General features: G+C 38.4%; 2 protein-coding genes across 2 annotated transcripts in view; one reads left to right on the forward strand and one right to left on the reverse strand.

Annotated features, from left to right (window-relative positions):
- LOC103138405 (myosin-2 heavy chain) overlaps window positions 1-4,722 on the reverse strand; it is a 14,161-nt gene extending 9,439 nt beyond the window's left edge. The window contains exons 1-14 of the mRNA XM_007552577.2: window positions 4,611-4,722; window positions 4,451-4,524; window positions 3,682-3,726; window positions 3,579-3,603; window positions 3,435-3,503; window positions 3,261-3,350; window positions 3,090-3,158; window positions 2,911-3,006; window positions 2,157-2,243; window positions 1,959-2,054; window positions 1,778-1,843; window positions 1,561-1,650; window positions 1,376-1,462; window positions 1,202-1,291 (exon numbers count right to left, since the gene is read on the reverse strand). Of these exons, the coding sequence (XP_007552639.1) occupies window positions 1,202-1,291; window positions 1,376-1,462; window positions 1,561-1,650; window positions 1,778-1,843; window positions 1,959-2,054; window positions 2,157-2,243; window positions 2,911-3,006; window positions 3,090-3,158; window positions 3,261-3,350; window positions 3,435-3,503; window positions 3,579-3,603; window positions 3,682-3,726; window positions 4,451-4,524; window positions 4,611-4,686 (1,060 nt within the window). The 5' untranslated portion in view covers window positions 4,687-4,722. The remainder of the gene's footprint in view (window positions 1-1,201; window positions 1,292-1,375; window positions 1,463-1,560; window positions 1,651-1,777; window positions 1,844-1,958; window positions 2,055-2,156; window positions 2,244-2,910; window positions 3,007-3,089; window positions 3,159-3,260; window positions 3,351-3,434; window positions 3,504-3,578; window positions 3,604-3,681; window positions 3,727-4,450; window positions 4,525-4,610) is intronic.
- Window positions 4,723-10,119: 5,397 nt separating this feature from the next.
- On the forward strand, window positions 10,120-15,454 carry dhrs1 (dehydrogenase/reductase (SDR family) member 1). The gene is made up of 9 exons (XM_007552578.2): window positions 10,120-10,289; window positions 12,528-12,677; window positions 12,794-12,937; window positions 13,501-13,580; window positions 13,697-13,829; window positions 13,942-14,085; window positions 14,171-14,240; window positions 14,659-14,739; window positions 14,885-15,454. Exons 2-9 carry the CDS (start codon window positions 12,534-12,536, stop codon window positions 15,019-15,021), a joined length of 933 nt encoding a protein of 310 aa, XP_007552640.1. The 5' UTR covers window positions 10,120-10,289; window positions 12,528-12,533; the 3' UTR covers window positions 15,022-15,454.
- Window positions 15,455-15,471: the final 17 nt, after the last annotated feature.

A 15,471-nucleotide genomic window follows, 5' to 3' on the forward strand; every position in this document is an offset into this window, starting at 1 on the left:
GGCGGGAGGCTCTGGAGGTCCGGCAGAGGGTCCGGCTGGAGGCTCTGGAGGTCCGGCAGAGGGTCTGGCTGGAGGCTCTGGACGTCCGGTAGGGGGCTCGGCTGGAGGGCTAGGCGACACGGGAAACTCTGGAGGCTGCTCGTCAGCAGCGGACACAGGAAGCTCGGACGGCTGGGACGCCGCAACAGCGGCAGGCTCAGGCAGCAGGTAGGTGGTGGGAGCTGGAGAGAAGACGGGAACCGGAGGGACGGCAGCCAGGCGGGAGGGACGGCTTAGGTGGAACTGGATCGCCCATCATCTCCGCCTGGGCTGCATCACGGTCCCACGCGGTGTCTTCCAATAATTCTACCAAACCTGGATCGGGGAGGAGCGGGATCCATTTTCGGAGAACCGTCGCGCAAGCTGAGGCCGTGGTAAACCGTTTGTACAAAGAGCAGGGTTTAGCCACGCTGTCGACATAGATTTTGATTGTTCTCTTTAAACGGTCCACGTCTCCGAACATCTGAGCAGCTGGGTCCATAGTTGTTGTTAATTGCGATCCTCACCGGTCTGGTCGGGTCCTTCTGTCATGTGTGGTGGTTGCGAGGCGGTGAGGAGAGACGCAGAGGCCCAGGTTGTGATAAAGATGATGATCAATTTAATGAAGAAAGCTCAACAGTCCAGAACAGGCAGCACGGGATTAAAACTTCAGGGATTAATTATTCTGACGATTGATCAATTAATCAGATAAAATTATTTTTCACCTAAAAAACATACTTCTAACGTCAAAATGTGAAAAGCTCAGTCCTTTTTGTTTGACTTTGCATCAATGCAGGGTATGGCTGATCTGTTGACTACTAGTTAGATAGCAAAAGGTGCTTTTTAGTTGTTTGGGTTTTTTTGACAGAATTTCAACAACGTGAAGCTTAAACTAGGCCATATGAGTAGAACAAATTTAGAGTTTTTAAAATTATTTTTAATGAAAAATGTCTATATAGTTTTTGTACCGTTTCGACTTAATTGGTGCTCTCAGCGTCTTATTCTTTCAGTAAATTGCCTTTTTTTGGAGTCAGTACGGTCCAGTTAACGATTAATGCTTATTAAATTAGTTGGCAATTATGTAAATTATCGATTCATCACAATTTATCAGATGAATGTTTCAGCCATAAATAAAAGCCATGGTTGTTCGTGTCGATGTTTTGGTTTACATCTGCCCGTTCACCTGTGATGGTGGGTTCCAGGGTCTCTTCGTAAGTTGAAACTAACGTTGTCAATCGGTCCACCTCAAACTGGAGCCTCAGGATCTCCCTGGCTGAAAAATCCAAATCAAAAACACATCGGGTCAACGCAAAAGTAAAACAAGAACCTAAGTGGAGATGTTGGAGTGCAGGCTTACTAAGATTCTTGTCATTTTCCCGTCCACTCAGCAGCATGATCGCTCTCTTCAGTTGCTCAATCTTTTGCCTCAATTCCCTCTGAGCATCTGAAAGTAAAACGAAAATAAATAAATAAATAAAAATCAAGCTCAACATGCAAAATCTGAACAAGATATGTGTTGGTGATTTGCAAACACAAACTCACCAAGAATTTTAGATTTGGATCCCTCGGTCAGGATCTTGATTCTTTTCTCCATCGTCGTGATTTTATGGCGCACAGAAATCAGCTCCAGCACTGATCAGTCACGTCCATGTGAACGATTAGATATACCCGGTTATTTTTTTAGTAGTGCTTTAAAATTGTGGATAAAAAAAAAAAAAGAAAGAAACACTGGCAAATGTAGCTGGAGAGGCTTACACACCAATAGAGATCGGGTCTTCTTTGCGTTGCAGCTCAGAGAGCTTCCTGTCCAGTAGCTCTTGTAGCGCTGAGGGGAATTAAGAGTCTGGATTATGAGATTGAGTTGAACTGTAAAATTACTTTAACAGATACTAAGTGTACTTCCTTGTTCTAATTTTTGAGTCAAAGAGAGCGCGATTTACCCAGAAGTCGTCCATCGACAGTAAGAGCAGTTTTGCTGCTCAGTTCGGTCGGCTGCAGGTCCCAGATCTGATTCTGCAAGGAGATTATCTCTAGGACTGGAAACAGGAATTACATTTATCATGTACTGAACACCGTTTTCACTCCTCAGCAAAGGAATAAATCTTTCCAAAAGAATAAACAAACAAAAAAAAACTCACTTAATGCCAAAGTTTCATTGTTCCTGTTGATTTGTGGCTTCTTGGCGTTGAGCTCGGCGGTCTTTGCGCTCAGTTCAGCTTGCACAGCTGTTTGAAATGAATTCAGAAAAGAGACTAATCTATCCAAGGCAGACATTCAGTAAAAATAAAAACATCAAAATTTAATTGGAGCGTTTTGATAACGCGTGACCTGCAGTGCTTTATGAATGTATACTGATGAATTTATCTTTATCACATTTTTCACAAGTTACAACTACAAACCTCAACGTAAGTAGAAACTAAATATTTAGTTGGAAAGCAAAATATTTAGCTTCATGACTAAATACTGAATTTGAAAGCTAAATATATAGATTTTAAGCAAAATGTTTAGCTTGTGGATGAAATATTTTGCCGACATTTATAACATGGCGAAAATATGACTCAAAAAATTAACACCCTTCCTTTTCTCTATGACTAGCTAACTAAACCAAAATATTGCTGTTAAATTTTTGACTCTAATCACGTTTTTTCTTTCGACTTCACAGTTCACTTCACTACTTTTAGCTAGGATACAAAATCCTAATTAAAAATATTGAAGTTTGCCATTGTAATGTGACAAATTATGTAAAAAGCTAATGATATTTATGCCCTTTTTTATATTATTTCATACTGAAATAATGTATATTTCAGTATAAAGTTAATCATACTGAAATATATATTAAAAAAACATTTTTGAAAAACTGAAAACGTTGAATGAATGAATAAAACTTCTCACCTGTTATCTCAGTCGAATTTCCATTTGAGTTAACAAGGGATTCAAACTTCCTCCGTAAAGATCTAACATCCCTGGTCAGAGCCATGATCTTCAAAACTATAAGAAATATATTTTCAAGAAAAAAATCCACTATGCTGAAGCATTACAAAGATGAAAATGACCTTAAAATGTAGTCTCACCTTGAATGTTCTCACTGTCAATCACCTCCAGCAGATGCTTCAGTTTGGTCTGCAGCTGGGTGTGGTACGCTGTCAGGAAACAGACAAAACATTTGAGCATTTTGCTTGTTGAAGCCTCCTCTGAAGACGTGGACAGAGGGTGCAGCGCAGGATTCTCAGGCACGATCTTACAGCCGGCGACGGACGTCACAGCCAAACTGCAGGTGGAGAGTTTCAGCTTCAGCTGCCTGACCTCCCGCCTCAACTCGAAGGCTTCCCCGTCTGCGATGGAGCGCGCAGGTTACAGCAGAACAACGCAAGAGGAAGCTTTCCAACCCGCCGAAGGAGGATGTATCGTCTACTCACCCAACTGGCTGTTACGCTGACTTGCTTCCCGAAGCTGCTTGTTCAGGGAATCCAAGCTTTCCTCAACCCCTTGCAAAAACAAAAGAGAGAACCCGTAAGCATGCGTCAGATTAGAACTGGAACATGAATAAAGAATACACTCACCAGTGCAAAGTCTGACTTTTATTGACTGAAAGAGAATGAAAGGCATTAGATTAGAAGAAGACAACATTCAAATTAGCATGAAAAGGAGGTGATTATTACATACCGTTACATTTACTTCGTCGAAGTCAGTTCCATCTGGCAAGGGTATCTGAGAGGAATACATTCAAAACGTTCAATCATTATTTGTACCACGCAACTTTTAGTATAGCAACACAGTGGATATAAAAATTGTGCAAAACCCAAGTAAGATGACAGGTTTCGGTGGGTATGTGATTATTCAGATTATTCATAGTGTGACTTGAAAGCTTCACAAAATCGGATTGGAGTCGACTTAAGGAAATCAGTTAGAGATGATTTGGACTTTGTGACATGGTCCATTATTCTGCTGTTACTGAAAATGTCATTGTGTTCAAATTTTGTGCACAAACTGTGAGATATGTTCAGTAATAATACTCAGGTAGACTGCATAAGTGTGTCAAGAAAATATTTCCTTTGCCCTGATTTCTCAACTCCACTGACTGAATGCTGTAGTCTAAACTAAGACATTTTGTTCAGCTTGTAGTTGTCCAATTTTGAGTCAAACTGAAAGATGACTGAATGCTGAAATTAAATCCAAATGTGCTTCGATGTCAGATGAGTTTCAGGGTGTGAACACTTGTGCAACCAGGTTATTGCGGCTTTCTCATAAAGTAAATTTTTCCCATTAATTGCATTTTTGTTTGTTTTCAAAAGAATATCAAGATGTCACCTTAAAAATGATAAAAGTTTTACAACGGATCAGCATGGTCTTATGTTTTTCCATCATAATATGGGCTGTCTACTCTCTTTACATGCACTATGAATGAACAATGTCAGAATCAGTGAGGACTCACAGTAATCTTGGACAGGATGTCGTCCAGCTGTGGGTTTCCAGTGTTCTTGACAAACTCACCCACGTTATACGGCACTGAAAACACACGAGGGATTCAAATTTCAACCAACGTTTCAATGCTATATTTACTGGAAACATTACGGGACAGCATTGCTTCTTACCGTGTCTGTTGTCAGACGCAGGGAAGACACAGATGAGAAGGAAGGGAACCCAAATGAAGTTAGAACCTCCAGCCATTGTTCTGTTCCTAAAACGGTAACGACTTTCAGCAGCAGCAATGCTCTTTTTATCCCACTGGATGACCAATACCATGAGAAGGGCCAGGCTTCCCAGAAAGGGAGGAGCAGATTGATTTTTACTGGTGTAAAAAGGTTAAAAGTGAAAAGGTTGCCATGGTTCCGCTAATCGAGGAGAGCGATACACTCTAGAAAAAGTTCACAAGAAATTAAAACCAAGAAATAAATCATGCCTTTTTTTTTTTTAATTGGAAGTGTTGAGATGATTTCAAAACAGTAAAATGAAAAGACTTACAACGCTTTGAAAGGTGTTCCCTTTTACTTTTTAATTTTTTTTTTGTCAAGTTCCAACCACAAACCTGGAGGCATCGCACGGCATTTTGCAAAAGTATTTATACCACTGGATTCTTCACATTTTGGAGAAGAACAAGCTTTTTATGTATTTTATTGGGATCTTATTTTACTGTGCATACACCCAAGATTGGGATCTTATGTCAGATATATACGGTTTCCAAAGATTTAAAAAAACACATAAATATCTGAAAAGTTCGGGATGCGTCTATAAAATATACGGTGGCCCAGAAAGGTCGACAAAATGCAAATGCCACAACACAACAGCAAAACGGTTCTGTTAAAAAAACAAAAACAAACTTGCTAGCATAACTTCTGCTTTGGCTTTTGTTGTTGTGTTGAGACTTTTGCATTTTGTTAACCTCTCTGGGTCACCGTAATATTAGGCCTGACTGAGTCAATCCTTTTTATTGAATACGAGGGATTCTAAGACTGAGCCTTGGGGTACCCCGCATGTGATTTCTGTCCATTTCGATTCGAAGTTACTGACTGAAACAATTATCGGACCGGCGCACCTTCTTCCTCGTGTTTGCTGTGAATTGGGAATGATGCTGCAGGATAGTTCACGACTATATTCCAAACCGATCCAGTCCATTTTAGTTACAAAGCACATTTAAAAAACAACATGTTTATCCAAAGTGCTCTCCAGTAGGAGCAGATGAATAATAATAATAATAATAATAATAATAATAATAATAATAATACCGATAAAATAAAAACACTATTTCTGGGTGTAGTTTTGCAAACAGAGAAAGTTCAGGGAGTATGACTTGCAAATGACTTGGACAGTATGTGCAATAGTTGCATTTGAAACTGTGCATACACCCATTAAAGAGTTGTGGTGTCAACAAAAAAACGAAAATGGAAAAAAGAAACGTCAGCACACCAACTCGCTGTAGGGTGGGTGGGTTAAAGGAAGGACAGGAGTTGATTGTAGGGGTATGTGGCAATAACTAGAGCAAAAAGCAAAAAAAAAAAACAAAAAAAAAAAAACAAGAAACAATTTAAGTGCAAAACCTTTCCCGCAATGTTGTCCCAAAGTACCGGTAATAAAATAACAAATAACGTGCTCTTCTGGTAAGTCCATTCAGATGAAATGAAGTTTCATCACTGAGATTACTGCAGTCAATACTGTTTACCTCAAGCAAACATTGCAGACGCATCGGACAAAAAAATCATTATGGTCAAAGTGTGTAAAAGCAGGTGCACACAGAAAGCAGAGAACAATTTGACATTTGTTGGAATGATGTACAAAAAGACTTTATTCTGTTTATGCTGTAATACCCGAGAGCCACTTTTTATATTTATTTTTAGTCTACATGGAAAAAAACCAAAGAGGTGAAGGAATAAAATGCAGGACAAGAACAAATCTTATCAAATCATTATTATTTGACCAATGAAACCGATTAACAAGTTAACTAGACAACCAGCAATGTTTCAACAGTCAATCTACTCCGACAAATTGCCTAGACAGATTGCCACTCCATCGGAGTTGTTCACAAATCAGCAACGCGTATATTACCGCACACACAAGAAGGTATACTAGAAATGTTGTGTGTGCCAGAAAACTGTCCAGAATTGCCCAATGACTGTCCATCAGGAGAACAAACAAAGAGATGTCTGGCAAATAAAAATAAAAACGCTGCACTGGACGAATTGGAGAGAGGAAGAAACATGTTCAAACTCAACAAAATAAGCTGGGAAGTGCTTCTTCTTTTCCCCCATGAATAAAATGTCTGACAACATATTTAAAATGATTACATAAACTGGATTTTGCACAATACAAAAGTCACTTACAGTCATGAAATGATATTTGGTGTCATGATAGTTTGGTTGTCGGGGTGCAGCCTTCTTACTAACCTCTTGCTAAATGCAGGCAACCAGCAAAAATAAAGACTTTGGTATTCATGAAACAGTGAAAGACATGGTTTGAACCATATAGCTAGGAAAATACAACCTTAGATAAAAAAAAAAAGAAAATCAACTCTATAAGCTTATTCTGTTACTTAAAGACAAGTCAGATTCGACCGCCTCGGTTTGCTGGCTAGAAATTAATGCTTTGACAGGAAATAGATTGAACAAGTCAGGTGTCTTCAGTCTAAAACAACATGGCTTCCATGTTTGCAGTGTTTCATCAAAAATAGCAACAGAGCTTCTTCAGCAATGTTCCCATTACAGAGGTGGCAGATTAATGGGGTTAGGCTAAATTTTTAGTGATTTTTAATGAACACCAAACGTATAGAGGGCTGATGACGGGGGCTTAGGTTAATTCATTCTTTGAAGAACACATTTAGAGGATGACTCCTTTAAAAGCTTCACATACCCCACAACTCTATAGCAAATATGGCCTGTATCTGTTGTCTGGAAATGAACCCAAGCCTTATTGAACTATGAACTACCACTGGACTGAAATGAATCTCAGCTGAGACAAAAGTAACCTCAAAACAATTAGAGGAGTGTATAGTAGAGTTTTGAAACCGTTATGCAAAGCGATGTAACTTTAATTTTGTAAGGCTTGTCTTTGTTGTCTCGGATTCTTATGTTTTAAAGTGAACTTGATCACTGGAGCCTCAACAGAAATACGGTTTATTTCTGCTAAGCTTCATACAGTTCACAAAAAAGATTAAGTATTTTGTTTTTGTCTTGGTTGTTTGGCAAAGTCACTCCCTGAAAGAGCTTTCGGTCCCTCTGAGGACAAAAAGTTCACTTAAGCTCTTGACTTTTCACAACATCCCTGTATCTTCTTTGAGTCATTGCTGTGTCTCAATCTCATTCTAATCTTTTTTCTTGTCTTTGCAGATGGTTGGGATTGCTAAACCTATTAGTGCAAGTTCCTGAATTACCACAATAGCTATCCATGTACACTTTTGTTTTCCTTAATTTTAGATCCTTCTTCTTTGTGGACAGTTATTATAAATCAAAGGTAACTCTAAATAAATGGTTTTTTAGCCCGTAATTAAAGGAACTCAGTGTTTCAGCAGTTTTGCAGTTTTCTCGAAGCTTGTTCCAGATTAAATAAAAAATCTACTCAGTTGTACATGTATTATAATTGGAGTATACTATTTTTAATAACTGTGCAGTATTATTTTTCTTACATTGAAAATTTGCCCTTACTGTATGATGTCTTACTCTTATTTTTATATTAATTTACTTTTGTGGGAATATACATGCTTCTACTTACCTTAAGCTGCTGTGACTCTTGAATTTCCCCCACAGAGGGACAATAAAGAATAATGCTGCTCTATTTTAATTCTATGTTGAGGGGAAGTAATACTTTTAGTCAACCTTTAAAAAAATAAAAATAAAAACCTATTTTTTCACTAGATCAGTTGATCACCGGCTGTATACCAGTAAATAGTTATTTTGTGATCAATTTTGTGGTTCTAATGTAATATTATTAGGCCTTACTGTTTCAGTCAGTTAGAGTGAATTGATTTATTAAAAAAACATTTCTGAAAACAGTCAATAATAATAATAACTAGAAAATTCCTGCAGTAATTTTGAGGGGCCTGCCAAAGTGTGCCCGTCGGTTTGGACCCAGCGTTCCGATGCTAAAAATTAGCCTTAATGCTAAAGAAAGCTTCAATGTAGTCAATAACCTGTGGAGAGTCAGAAGCATGTGGACTAAGCTGTACTTGTACCATTCAGTGTGTTAAAATTAATGCATGAACTAAAATATGCCAAAATGCTAATGTTAGCATGAAGACTATCAGTAGCATCTGGGGCATCACTAGCATGTTGTCTGTTATTGACTTACTCCATTCAGTATACTAAACTTGGCAAATAAGTAAGAAAATTAACTAATAGGTCATTTTAGGTAAAATGCTAATGCGTGCAAGGAAGTGCACTAGTGGGTGGCAGTGAAATGCTAATATCTGTGCTAATGTTAATGAACTGTCTTGCTGCGCAAGGCAGTTCACTATCCTGAGAAAACAAACATAAAAAAAGCTTAATATTATTGCACCGCCTATGGCGGTGCACTGACATGAGGGGAGTATGCAGGCTTTTATTTTGAAACTTTCAGTAAGCTTCATTTGAAATGGCAACACTAATCCCATGTGTAACAGTGGTTTGGTTAAACCAGTTATCTAACACAAAAAAGAGCAATTACATGATGTAAAAATGATCAAGGCTTTTATTTTGAAAATTTTCAATAAGCTACATTTGAAATGGCCACACTAATTCCATGTGCAATAGTGATCGGATTAAATCAGTTATATGTTGCTCAAAGCACAAGTAGTTCAGAATACCAGCCAACTCCTCCTCTATAGTAACAGACAGTTCCGCCATGTTGTAGTTCTGACATGCTGCTCAGGCCTCTGTTTTAACTGAGTCTTGGCCATAAATAGAACTACAGCTATGGCAGTTATGGCTGCCTTTCTCTGGATTCTGTTGCTATAGCGATTCGCCCTCAGCCAACTGCTGTGTGTGAGAGACAGAAAGCTGGGGAAGGATTTCTGTCTTTGAGACACCTATGAAATGCTGATGTTAATGAACTGCCTTGCTGCGCAGTTCATTAACATTAGTTAACATTGCCTTGCGCAGTTCAGGATAGTGAACTGCGCAAGGCAGTTCACTATCCTGAGAAAAGAAAAATAAAAAAAGACTTATATTATTGCACCGCCTACAGCGGTGCACTGTCGTGAGTGGACATTGCAGAGTTTTATTTTGAAACTTTCAGTAAACTTAATTTTCATAACCACACTAATCCAATGTGTAACAGTGNATATGATTAAATATAGCCAGTAAACTGTTTTTTTCTAAATTAGTAACAAAAACAAGTTCTATAATCCTATAGGGTTCTAGGATTTTCTGGTTGTTTAATAAACAGCGCCATCTTCTGGTGTTTCGAAAGTTATATTCACTCTTGACATTCAAAATAATTAACTTTTTTTGAAAGTTAACTGTAACCTGTCGTGTTCCATGGTTAGCTAACACCACAGGTACAAAATTATAATAAAAATGAATAAAAACAAATTACACATGAAGTAAATGTGCTTTTGAGCTTCTTTAAAATGCTCTCGCGATACTTTCAACACCCTTTTCTCGCGATATTTACAGAAGCAGTGTATTTTTATTTTTTTTTTGGATATCCGTGTAACATGGATCTGGTGATAAACTTGTGATGTCACCAAACCAGCATCGACAGTCCACCGAAAATCAGCACTGCCAGTTGCTCTCGTTCTTCCTTGGAATAGACTGCAACAAACATCAGGGACTAGACAAACCAGATCCGCCGCTCTCTAATACAACGTAAGCTTTATTTTTTTGTCGGTAAAACAACAGCTTATCTGCTTTATTTTTATAGAGTTAGTGTAATTTTTTTGGGCGTACACTGTACTAGGCTATATATATTATTCACTTTGTCAACATTGCGAATGAGCGCTAAAAAAAATTTCCATTATGTATGTTAAATTTTAGTGTGCTGCCCAAAGCGCCTGTCTACAACTAATATTTTACGTATTCTTTTTGAGAATAACATTCGCTTGTAATCACTGTTTATCTTCAGCAGGACTTGATAAGGATGGAAATAAATTAGTATCACAATGAAAACTGAAAAGCGACTGTGGATTTTACTAAAGGGAAAAAATAGTAACCTAAAGTTAAAAAAATAAATAAATAAAATTCATGTAGTTGATCAACAATTAAACCATAAGAAATCCTCACCATAAAGTTTATTAAATAGTGCTAATTTTCACCCAAAACTCTTCCACTGATTGCTTACATATTTCGTTACTATAATATAGGCATGTTGGCTGGTTGCTGCTGACTAATGATTACTGGACCTAAAGTGTTTTTTTAAGACAGAATGCGGTTTGACTTCTAGTGAACTTTGGACAGCAAGAAGCAACAGTGCAGCGTGGCACTTATGTAACCGTGGCTGCCTCCACTCCTCCCTCATAACCCACAGGACATTAATCTCATCTAATTTATTTTAACGTTTTTATCAGTGGTTCTATAAACATGATATTTACCTGAACTGAGAGAAACCTTATCTAAACTATTTACAAGGTAAATTTGAAGCTAATGTATCATTGTAAGCTAGGATAAGCTGTATGCGCAAACAGGTTTATTTGCATGTATTAGTTTATATGTGGTTGGTAATAGGGTATTGCATTTACACTGAGAAAATATGCAAATACTACTTTTTATTATGTGTGGTTTTCTCTTGGTGAAATGTCTGAAATCAATTTATCATCATCATCGTCATCATCATCATCATCATCAAAAACTACTCTACAGATAAGTGGAGTGCAGCATATTTTGAGAAATTCAAGAAAGAACTGAAATGGATGACGGTCAACCAGGAACAATTGTGGGTGGGATTACAATAAATTTGAAAAGTTAATTTACTTTAGAAATTGAATTCACGTCATGTATGTATTCAATACACTCGGTGATACATCCCACAAGGTTTTTTCTGGTTTATTTTTTATAATTGTGGCTTGCAGCTATCAAAAACTGAAGTTCATTCCATTGAAAATGTAAATCTTAAATTCTATTGAAAAGGAGATTTTTAAGACAGAAATGACTTGTTATGGCTGTCCTAATTCTTGCACATCCGTGAGGAAAACTGCTGACACGAATGTCATCCAACAATCAGTAAGTGTACACCACGAATGATCAAAGATTAGCTGGCTGTTCATGGAGCATATTAGTAGAAAGTTGAGTGAAAGGAAAAGTGCCATACCTGGACGGCTAAGGAGAAACAGCCTAGATGACCTCTGGACAACTGGGATGTTGTCCAGAGGTCCAAAGTTCTCGTTTCGTATCATATGAAGGTAAACTTTGCATTTTATTTGGAAATCAAGGAGAGTCTGGAGGATGAGTGGAGAGGCACAGAATCCAAGCTGCTTGGGGTCCGGTGTGAAATTTCTATAGTCAGTGATGATTAGAGAAGCCATGTCATCTACTGCTGTCATTCCACTGTGTTTTATCAAGTCTATCTATCTGGAAATCCTAGAACTTTTTATGCTCCCTTTTACTGACAAGTTTCATTGAGATGCTGATTTTATTGACCAGCAGAACTTGCCAATATTCCACTGCCCACTTTAATGGTCACCCTGTGTTTTGATGTGGCTAGCAAGCTGCTCTGACCTAAACCCGTACAGCATCTAGGGGTAATTGTCAAGAGGAACATGAGCGACACCAGACCCAGCAATGTAGATGAGCTGAAGGCCACTATTAAAGCAACCTAGGCTTCCTAAATACCTCAGCAGAATCACAGACTGATTGCCTCCTTGCAATGCAGCATTGATGACATACGTAGTCATACTTTTCAGTAATCTGAGATTTCGGTATTGGTTGTATGTCGTATTCTAATTTTGTACATTTGAGTGGGGTGTACAAACTGACTCATGGTTGGAACAAAACATCATCACAAAGAGTTTGGCACTCTTTGAGTAATCAAAATGACAAATGTACAAATGTGGTACTTGTCAGAAAAGGTTGGAGAACCATTGGCTTATGTTGCAAATTTACCTCTTGCAGGCCAAGATGTCCCTCTCCGGCTGGGTGTGTGTAGTTACTGGTGCCTCCAGGGGCATCGGCAGAGGAATAGCACTCCAGCTGTCTGAGGCCGGAGCTACTGTCTACATCACAGGACGGCAAGAGAAAACCCTCAAACAAACTGCTGCTGAGGTGAACTTTAAACCTTTCTTTTTCTTAAATGAAATCAGATTACTTTGCAAGTCAAGCTTTTTGCACAATACTTGTCGGTACGTTGTATTTTTCTGACGCCCTTAATTATAATGTAGGTGACTGAGAGAGGTGGGAAGGGCGTTCCAGTGATCTGTGATTCCACAAAAGCGGAAGACATCAAGGCACTTTTTGAAAGGATCAAACAAGAGCAGGATGGCAGACTGGACATCTTGGTGAACAATGCCTACGCTGGAGTTCAGGTTTGTATCAATAAAACACTCATGAAACAGTTCTTAGTATTAAATTACAGAAGTCATATGTGGAGGATGTATTCGACATATAATTTCACCTGATGGCTTTGTCGAGATAACGAGTTAATTTTCCAATATTTTTGTTTAAGATCTCCAGATGATGGGTGTGTGTTAAACCTGATTCTGTCCTTCAAATGCATGCCGTAACAGCGAGAGTATACAAGTGTCATGTCTTGAATAATGCTGTGAATAAGTGAAGGATGGAATCAAGCTTAACATACACACCATGATCACGAGAAAACCATCAAGAAACGAACTTGTGATCTTGAGAAAACCATTGGAATAACTCGTTATCTCGATAAAACTGTTGGCAAATTCACTTGTGATCTTGAGAAAACCATCTGGAAAAAGTATATGTGGGAAACGTCCGCTCAAAGCTTCCATGTTAAATACAGATTTAAAATAGTAAAAGTGATTTTGGTTGGCATTTTTTTTAGGAAAAACAAAAAGTAAATGAATGAAAGGAAGTAAAGATTTGAACATAGTGTGTTGACTTTAAATTGTCATTCCAGGATATTTTTGACAACATGGGTAAGAAGTTCTGGGAAACCGATCCGTCTATTTGGGATTCTATCAACAACACAGGCCTGAGGTACTGTTATCTGTCAGACACTCTAAATCATATTGTCCCACAGTCTCATCTTGCACATTTTCTTCTGATCAGCTATAACTTCAGTTGTTATTGTTATTTTTGTTGTGTTTTTTTAGGGGGCACTACTTTTTCTCAGTTTATGGATCTCGATTGATGGTGGCCCAAGGCCATGGATTTATAGTGACTGTTTCATCTATGGGCGGATTGCATTACCTCTTCAACGTAGCGTATGGGGTTGGTAAAGCTGCTGTAAGTTCTTCCACTTGATTCAATTTGCCATTCAGTCTGATATCAAAATGCACAGTTTGTCTTATATCTCATTACTGTCATGAAAACCTGTTTTTGTTTTGTGTTTTTCCAGTGTGACAGGCTGGCAGCTGACATGGCGGTTGAGCTGAAAAGCAGAGGAGTGACCTCCATCAGTCTGTGGCCAGGACCGGTACAAACAGAGCTTATATCGCAGCTGATAATACAGAAAGATGCACCGCAGGGTTTGAATCCCAAGGTAGGCCACCATTGGATAGCGAGTCTATTTGCATAAATGGTCAATTTCTAATTCTGTCTTAACTGTTGACTTTGATTTTCCTCAGTATAAAGATGTGTTCGCCAATGGGGAAACTACAGAACTAAGTGGGAAGTGCATCGTCAGCCTGGCTAATGGTGAGTTATCATTAAAGATCTCAAAAATGTATAGAAGCAACTTTTTCTTAATCGGTAAATGTGATTGAGAATTTTGCATGATAGAGAGTGCAAATATCACCATGTCAGGGTGTGTGATGCTGATTGTCTCCTATCAAAAAGACTGAATGAGGCAATTAAATCAGAAAGTGTTTTAACAAAGTATTTACACTTATGTTACCATGTTACTCCCCTTGTTTCATGTTCCCCCAGATTTTGTTTTGTCACGTTGAATTGTACAGGACATGTTACATTGAAGGTGGAAGAAAATGATTGGTCATAATCAAATTTTTAAGTCTCAAAATCTGGAATTTTAACAGAGGTGCACACTTAAGCCAGTGTAAATTAACATCTTACACAGATGGATTGTTTTAAAGCTACTTTTGTTTTTGTCTGCTAGATAAAAATCTGATGTCCCTGACTGGGAAGGTGCTCATGACGTGTGACCTGGCCAGACGATATGGCATTAAAGATGTTGATGGTAATACTACTAACAGTCATACAATCATACAACAATAACCACCTGCCTAGTGGTCATGATACTCATTTCATCCTGTTAGTCAACAGAGTAGTCTGCAATAGTTCAAAGAAAAATATGTTGTCTTTTTTTTTTTTTCCCCCTTCAGGGCGGGATGTAACAGATTTTACGTCCCTAAAATTCCTCCTGACCCAGGTCCCGTACCTCTCCTGGCTTTCAGCAGTCATCCCCTCGTTTCTTCGCCTGCCTCGCTTTGTGCTCACGCTGGCTAACGGACGCTTCTGATGGGTTCCCTCATCACTCTCCACAACGCCATACTGTACAGTTTTAATATCTGTGCTAAGCAACTCCATGAATGACAAAAATGTTCCTTTTTTTCTTTTTTTGGGGGGGGGAAAGACATAGTCTTGACTCAGTCAGATTGCAAATAAGGATATTATTTAATGTTGAAGATGTGCTAAAATTGTATCAATGAAAAGGTCCACATGAAGTAAGCTTAACGTTAGCACTGATGTCAGCCAAAGGTGAACCCTCCCAATGTGATTGTAACAACACTAACTGTGCAGTTTAAAGAAGTCCTTTTGAACTAACCACTGAATGTATTTCATTACTATTGTGGAAGAAAGAAAAACAGGAACTGGTGTTTCTCTGGGGTGTCAGACATGAGCTCCTTCTGCCTGAAGATGTTTGAAAGATAAAAATGTGAAGTTTAACCCAATCAGCTGAAAAGAAGTG

The sequence above is a fragment of the Poecilia formosa genome, unplaced genomic scaffold (genome assembly GCF_000485575.1).
Source record: "Poecilia formosa unplaced genomic scaffold, Poecilia_formosa-5.1.2 Scaffold49, whole genome shotgun sequence".
NCBI classification, from domain to species: Eukaryota; Metazoa; Chordata; class Actinopteri; order Cyprinodontiformes; family Poeciliidae; genus Poecilia; species Poecilia formosa.

Bases quoted from the DNA above. Each gene is read 5' to 3' on its own strand.
- dhrs1 (XM_007552578.2), top strand. From the start codon at position 12,534: ATGTCCCTCTCCGGCTGGGTGTGTGTAGTTACTGGTGCCTCCAGGGGC. The intron at 12,938-13,500 runs GTTTGTATCAAT...TTGTCATTCCAG, and splicing joins ATGCCTACGCTGGAGTTCAG to GATATTTTTGACAACATGGG. The intron at 14,086-14,170 runs GTAGGCCACCAT...GATTTTCCTCAG, and splicing joins CGCAGGGTTTGAATCCCAAG to TATAAAGATGTGTTCGCCAA.